Source organism: Chenopodium quinoa, unplaced genomic scaffold (assembly GCF_001683475.1).
Source record: "Chenopodium quinoa cultivar QQ74 unplaced genomic scaffold, ASM168347v1, whole genome shotgun sequence".
Classification (NCBI taxonomy): Eukaryota; Viridiplantae; Streptophyta; class Magnoliopsida; order Caryophyllales; family Amaranthaceae; genus Chenopodium; species Chenopodium quinoa.
The window spans coordinates 3,491,369-3,499,637 of NW_018744626.1; the positions used below are offsets into that span (position 1 = coordinate 3,491,369).

Below are 8,269 nucleotides of genomic sequence, written 5' to 3' on the forward strand. Positions count from 1 at the left end.
GGAGTCTTCGGGGCTCGGTCCCTAAAAGTCTTGAAATTCTATAGAATACATCTCGGGGTCATATAATGTCGTTTGGAACCATATATGATCATTATTTATTGTCATAAATGTTCGTGGTAGGCTTGAGTTAATAAAACCGGTGCAAGTTGTAAACCGGTAAATGGGTCGTTTAAAGGCAAATTGGATGGTTCCACGCACCCAATTGGACTCCCCGGGGGTATTAGGAACCATGGTAAACATTTCGGCAATTTTTATTTCCATGCGAAAAAGTCAAATAATTCAAAAATTGAATGCTAATATCCATGTTTTTTTAGAAATTTCGATGGTTTCGGGGCCCGGTATCGAAAAGAAATGAGATTTTAGGAGATACATCTCGGGGTCATATAATGCCGTTTGGAACCATAAATGATTATTATATGTTGTCATAAATGTTCGTGGTAGGCTTGAGTTAATGAAATCCGTGCAAGTTTTAATCCGGTAAATTGGCCTTTTAAAGGCAAATTGGATGGTTCCACCCACCCAATTGGACTCTCGGAGGATATTAGGGACCATGGTAAACATTTCGGCAATTTTTATTTTCGGGCGAAAAAAAGTCAAAAAATTCCAAAATTGAAGGCTAATATCCACGCTTTTTGAGAAATATTGGAGGTTTCGGGGTCAGGTGTCATTACTTAATTAGTCAATTTTTTTTTTAAAAAAAACCACCACCGCCACACTAATTCAGCCACCACCATCCCCACCACCACCCAAACCCAAACCCAAACCCTAGAACCACCATCCCACCTAGACTCGAAACCACCGCCACCCTCAAGATCGGAATCACCACAGCCAACCCAACCCCAAAACCCCATTAACCCAAACTCAGCCAACGTCAAGACCATTTGAAAACCCACCAAACCAAACCCGACATTGGGTTTGGCGCGAAATCGGGGCAGGGAGTTCAATGCGACTTGAATTGGGGGATGAGGGAGGTCAGGGACGCCGGAATCGGGGTGGTCAGCAAGGTCGAAATCGGGGGGGGGGGGATTCTTGAGACAAGTTAATGGAGTTCGACGGCCGGAATTCTGGGACAAGGGAGTTTGCGCGTGGCCGGATTCCTGGGACAATGGAGTTCTGCGGCCGGATTTAGGGAGGTTGACAGCTGGGAGTAGCAGCAGAGTTGGTGGTTTGGCTGGTGGGTGTTTTTAAAATTAATTAATTGATTTTTTTAAATTTTATTATTTGGACCAATCAGGTGCTAACACGTGTCAAGTAACTTGTTATAACAAATTAATTGACCGGTTTGGACCATTTGAAGAAGATTGGCATGAAAGGTGAGATTATTTAAAAACAACTCAAAGATGAGATTATTTTACGCGGACGACCCAAAGGTCGGATTATTCTAGACAATTTTTCATATTTAATAATTGTCTATTTGTAAAAATTGTAACAAATTTATATTTCTATTATTTTATGCAAGTAGACATTGTGATGAATCTAATGATATATTATGTAATAAAATTTATTTATTTTATAATAGCAAAAAAATTTAAGTCATACACGACATGAAAATAGTGCAAAAGTCAAATTGACGCATTAAAAAAACGGTGGGAGTATCTCATTGATGAAGTGGATCGATGGCTATATGTGAATCTGAGATAATTCCCTTGATTAGAAACATGTGATATCTTTTACCGGCATTTGTTTATGATTGTCTTCTGCTAGGCAAGTATTAGAATACTCTCTTCATTTCATAATAATCGCAACACTACTTTGATTGGCAGTAGTGGCAGATATGTCAATGCACAACTTTGAATATTAATATTTATAATTATATATTATTAAGAAAATACCACGTTAACATAATGAATACTTAAAGACTAATTCAGTGTTGTGGTTAGTACAAATTAAAAAGATGGGAGGGAGTATATATTTACACCTCTATATGACTGTGTATAATACCCTTTGCTAGGATATGATTCTTAGACAGTTGATTTGATTTTTGTAATTAACTCTTGTAATAATGAAGAATCTTATCTATGTCTATATATTTATTTTATCTCTATTACATAAGCCATGAGGGATATTGGTATGTCCATCTTAAAGGACCTTAATACGAATTTATACAAAATCTTAGATAGATAATTAGATATGGTTCATATTAATTTATTTATCATTTTGTTGACTGATATGCTTAAATCTGTAAGTTGATATATAGTATCTCCGTTTTATATTATTTGCAACGATTAGACATTTTTCCTTTCTACTTTATGTCAAATCGTTGCAAATAATATGGAACGGAGGTAATATTTTTTTATTGGCTGATATGTTCATTTTGTTGGCTAATATGTTTTATTTGTTAACTATATGTTCATTTTATTACCTGATATACATGATATCACATCCTGTTATAGATGATACCATCCAACTTATTATACTCCCTCCGTTCCCTTTTGATAGTCACTTTTGGTAGAAAATCACGGGAATTAATAAACATAAATAAGAAGTAGCAAAAGTACATTGAAAGAGTAAATTTACATCGAGTATGCAAAAAAGCAGAGAGAGAAAGTAATTAAAGTATATGGGAAAGTAAAATTTACATGATAAAGTTAAATTTGCACAAATATTTTTGCAAATAGGAGATAATTTTGGTTAAAAAAATACGGAGTAATATTAATGGTATTTGAAAAAAACAAATGTGACTAACATTTTGGATTACCAAAAATGGCATAAGTGACTATCAAAAGGGGACGGATGAAGTATATGATATAATATAGACACTACAATTTCTTTTATAAAAATAATTAAAAGATCAACAATGACAGAACCACCATTGAAGATTTGAAGGTCCCATACTAAAACTATGGGTATAACATAACATGCTCATTTCTTAACCAAAATACATGCATTTGTTATCAAAACGCTCACAATTCAACATACAATCACATAGGACAGTAAATTTTAACTATTATACATCAGATAAAGCCCCAAATCGATATTTTGGGCATTTTTCGAAATATCCAAGAATCTCAATCAATTATTAAGTCAATCATGGACAAATATAATCAACAATCAACAAGTTTCTGGCTGTCGATGATACCACCACCAATAACAATTTCGCCAATGGAAGCGATCACTGGATTAAAGAAAAAACCCGCTAGACAGATGAAATATTTGATGAGGCTAAAGTGACTTAATAGTTTGTGTAAAGAAAAACGCACGGTTGACAATGTTTTTTTCAAAGAACAAATCATCTTTTTGGCAACACGAGTACGATGTATTCTAAACAGTGGGAAACAAAACCGGGTGCGACTTCACGACTACCTCCAAATCCAAGAAATAAACCAATTACCCAAATCGGTTAGAATTTTTGCAACATCCATTTTTCATGTTTCTTCTACTTCAATTTTCACCAAATCAATCCTTCAATCTTCCTTCTCTTTCAATCGCCCTGTAATTTCTCACTACATCCAATTCACCATGAACCCAGTTGAAGATCATACTAAGCCGTTGACTTCCAAAAGGGGTCGAAAACCGTCGATTAAAGCAGCGGAAATAGACGGAAATCTGCCGGAAAACACTGAGATTCCGGTGAGGAAACGCGGCCGACCGCCGAAGTCGGAGCCTTCTGTGAGGAAGCGAGGCCGACCGCCGAAGCCGAAGGAAGAAAGTAGTAATGGAGGAGAGAGAGAGAAAAATGGGGGTGGAAGTCGGAAGAGAAAAGGGGGAAATGATGAAGGGGATGTGGGTTTTGATGGGGGAGTGAAGATTGAAGGAGGGTTATTGAGTATTGGGGTAGAAGGTGTTGATTCTGGGGTGAAAGTGGAATGCACTGAAGGTGTTTGTGAAAATGCCTCTGAGAAAATGGGTAACAGGAATGTTAGAAAAACAAGGGGAGTGGGAATGGTGAAAGTTAGGAAGAAGGTATTTGATGGAGATGGGAATGAGATTGGAGCGAATACTTGTCATCAGTGTAAGAGGAATGATAAGGGAAGAACTGTGAATTGTAGTAAATGTACAAGGAAAAGATTTTGTTTGATTTGTATCAAAAATTGGTATCCTACTAAGGCTGAGGAGTATTTTGTTGAATCTTGTCCGGTTTGTCGAGGGAATTGTAATTGCAAAGCTTGTTTGAGGTTAGAAGGGGGGATTAAAGGTATGTTGAAGAAACTAGAGATGAAGATCAGTGATGATGAAAAGAAGAAACACTCTTTGTATTTGTTGCAAACTGTTTTGCCTTATTTGAAGCAGTTTGAGGAGGAGCAGTTGATGGAGAAAGAGGCCGAGGCTCGAATTCGAGGTGTGCTGCCATCTGAGGTAATAGTTGAACGCATTGATTGTCCTCTTAATGAACGTATGTTTTGTAATAATTGTAAAACTTCAATTGCTGATATGCATAGGAGCTGTGTGGATTGTTGTTATGATTTATGTCTTGTTTGTTGTCGGGAAATTCGGGATGGTAATCTTCGAGGGGGTGGTAAGGATGTGGTTGTGGATTTTGTAGATAGAGGATATAGTTATATGCTTGGAGGAGAACCAGAGCCTTTGAAAACTAAGACTTTGAAAAATAAGAAAATTTCTAACAATGATCGCGTGAATGCTGGTTTAGAACCTTTGATAAATGAGGAAATTCCTGGTGGTGCTAGCATAGATGCTGGGTTAGAACCTTTGAAAGATGAGAATGTTCCTGATGGTGTTAGTTTGGATGATGCTGGTGCTGAACCTCAGAAAAATGAGAACCTTTGTGATGATGTTAGTGTGGATGCTGGTTCTGATCCTTTGAAAAACCAGAACCTTCCTGATGATGTTACCATGGATGCTGGCTCAGAACATTTGAAGAATGAAAACATTCCTGATTTTAGATTGGATACTGGTTCGGATCCTCTGAAAAACGAGAACATTCTTGATGATGTTAGTAATGATGCTGGTGCAGAACCCTTGAAAAATAATAACATTCCTTCTCAGCCAGTGTCAGTCGAATGGAAATCAAATGTAGACGGTAGCATACCTTGCCCTCCACAGGGACTTGGTGGGTGTGGAAATGGGGTGCTGAAACTAAGGCGTTTATTTCCAATAGAAGTTTCAGAGTTGGTTAAAAATGTAGAAGAAGTATTAGGAACCTGCAATGTTGCTAGTATGAATGCAGTTACTTCACAAGGCTGCTCTTGCACCAGTTCTATGGGTGAAGGAGGTTTTGGAAATAATAATTCGAGGAAAGCAGCCTCCCGAGAAGATTCTGATGACAACTATCTGTACTACCCTGCTGCCATTGACATAAAAAATGAAGATCTGGAACATTTTCAATGGCATTGGGCCAGAGCTGAGCCTATCATTGTCAGAGACGTTCTTGAGACCACAAGTGGTTTGAGCTGGGAGCCAATGGTCATGTGGCGTGCTTTTCGTCAGTTGAAACATCCAAAGCATGACAGGCAGTTGAATGTAAGGGCCATCAATTGCCTTAATTGGTGTGAGTTAGATATCAATATTCATAAATTCTTTGATGGGTACACAAAGTGTCAATTTGATCCCTACTACTGGCCTTTGCTATTGAAATTGAAAGACTGGCCACCATCTACTGAATTTGATCAAAATTTACCAAGGCATGGTGCTGAATTTGTCCAGGCTTTGCCATTCAAGGAGTACACTCATCACCTAAGTGGCATTCTTAATCTTGCTTCCAAATTGCCAACCGACTATCTGAAGCCAGATTTGGGGCCAAAGACTTACATTGCTTACGGGGTTGCGCAAGAGCTGGGGCGAGGAGATTCCGTGACTAAACTACACTGTGATATGTCTGATGCAGTGAACATTTTGACACATACTGCAGAAACGAAGCTCAATGCTAGTCAGCTCCAGAGGATCAGACGATTGAAGCAGAAGCACATTGCCCAAGATCTTAAAGAAATAAATGGCAGTTCGATTGCCAATGACAATAGCTATGTGACTGATTTGGGAAGTAGTCAGTCGCTTGATGCTGCTCCTGAATTTCCTAATAATTGCCAGTCTGCTTGCACATCGGGGCAGGGAAATGTAACTGAAACTGATAGAGAAAAGCTTAGAATAATTAACGGGGAATGTGGTGTTGATGGTACCCCTAGAGTGGAGCTTCAATTTGGTAATTCTTTGATTAACCAAGATCCTTCAAATGTACCAGTGCTGGAAGATGATAAATCATTGCTTTCGAGGGACATAGAATTAGCAGCAGAATCTGCAGAGCCTGTGGACACTGATAAGCTATGTGATGGCCTTACAGGCGTGAAGGAAGAAATTGCTGTGGCTGTTTGCTCCACTGAAGGGCCTAAAAGAGATACGTCTTGTACCGGAAATCATGAAGGAAGAGGTTCTGAAATACATGTTGAGATTGAAGTGAAGCAAAAGGCTGATGATGAAGAAAACTATAGGAACAATAATGATGATGTGATTGAAGAGGTTAAGCCCGCTGCTGGGAGAAAAAGAGGCAGGAAGAAGAAAAGCGGAGCTATAAATTCCCGGAAATCTGTGAAAGCGACTAATTCATCCAGTTGTGGTGGCGATGGGGAGAGTGACATAGATATGCCGACTGCACAGCCAAGGAGTGATGATAAGTTAAACGAAGAGATAGAATCCGGGGGTGCTGCTTTATGGGATATCTTCCGGAGACAAGACACACCTAAGCTGCAAGAGTATCTACAGAAGCATTTTAAGGAATTCAGGCACATATATGGGTCTCTTGTGCAGCAAGTTGTGCATCCAATTCACGATCAAACATTCTACTTGACGGAAGAGCACAAAAGGAAGCTGAAGGAGGAATATGGAGTTGAGCCATGGACATTTGTGCAAAAGCTTGGCGAAGCTGTCTTCATACCTGCTGGGTGTCCCCATCAGGTTCGGAACTTGAAGTCCTGTATTAAGGTTGCTATGGATTTTGTCTCACCTGAAAATGTTCCAGAATGTGTGCGCCTGACAGAAGAGTTTCGAGTCCTTCCCCCAAATCACAAGGCGAAGGAGGATAAGTTAGAGATAAAGAAGATGGTTCTTTATGCTGTGGAAAAGGCTCTTGAAGACTTGAAATCCTGACCTTGATTTCAGAATTCAGCTAGTTTATATTCTTTCTTTGTAGCATTCGTATTTTCTAGGTCCAAACTTGAATTTTCTCAGGATTGACCTTACCTTTATGTATGTTTGTAATCTATGTAAGGTGTTCGGTGAATCCCTCAAGTCCATGTTATATTTTCATAGATTTCAGAATTCATTTACGTTTTATCCTTTCCCTTTGTAACTTACCTGAGGTCATGAATTTATATTATGCTTGAATTTTTCCGGATTCCTGTTTTATGTCTTTGATGGTATCTTTTGGTCCATGTTTTATTCTAATGTTTATGGCGTCTCTCATGTAGAGGTTGTATTGTAATTATTTTCATTTTCTGGATACGCATTTTGATTGAAGGAGCTTAATAGCTGTTACATCTTACGTGTAAAAGTTTATGACTTATACATTGATTTCATTCAAGAATGATCAAATTTTGTGGCTGCTCCGAGTTTGGTATCTTCTGGTCTGTGTTGCTTTGCTTTTGAAGCTATAAAATGGGTAGTCAGTAGTTATGCAACAATTCCAACATCTACCCTCGTTTAGATGGTGTCATGACATGCCTATTGAAGCAGCCTCTTCAATATGCGGATTCTATAATTTATATCTGGTATTCATGTATTCATATAATATGGAATATGAGCCTTGTCCTTCATAGGATGCCTATGTCTACCTGGATTATATACTTAGTGTACAAACAAACATACGAAAGACTGTGTCTTTTGTGCAGTTACTTGTACGGTTATACCTCTCCCTGTCTTGGTATTTTTGTAGGACAGGGATGCTAGGATGGTATGGAGTTGCCTAATGCCTTCCTACCCTCCAGCAATGAGTTGAACGAATCCGTATGGTAGTATTACTGTGTAAGCTGAGAAATTTGTGCAAAACCTTAACATCCTCTCAGTCCTTTCAGCTTGCCTATGCATTTTGCTTCTTTAAAAACCGGTTCAATTAATCTGAGGTAATGGTATCTAATTTTCTTATGTAGTATAGCAGAAAACCTGTTTTTTGCCCTTAGTTTTTATATTACTTTGGCTCTGACATTGCTCATAATTATGCTGCAACCTTTGCCCTTTTTCTGTAAATCTGTTTGGGGGAGCGTGTTTAATAGAACAGAACGTAACAGGCAATGCACTTATATAGCTTCATGCCTTCTATACTCTCTCTGCTCCTTGTTATATCGTTCAGCTTCTATGTTCTGTTTTCTAAACCTTTCTGTTGTCC

The 8,269-nt window shown here is 38.4% G+C and overlaps 1 protein-coding gene across 1 annotated transcript; it reads left to right on the forward strand.

The window, feature by feature from the left end:
• The first annotated feature begins 3,182 nt into the window (after window positions 1–3,182).
• LOC110700529 (lysine-specific demethylase JMJ25-like) lies at window positions 3,183–7,293 on the forward strand. Its single transcript, XM_021878081.1, has one exon. The coding sequence runs from the start codon at window positions 3,460–3,462 to the stop codon at window positions 7,033–7,035; it is 3,576 nt and encodes a 1,191-aa protein (XP_021733773.1). The 5' UTR covers window positions 3,183–3,459; the 3' UTR covers window positions 7,036–7,293.
• The last annotated feature ends 976 nt before the right edge of the window (window positions 7,294–8,269 follow it).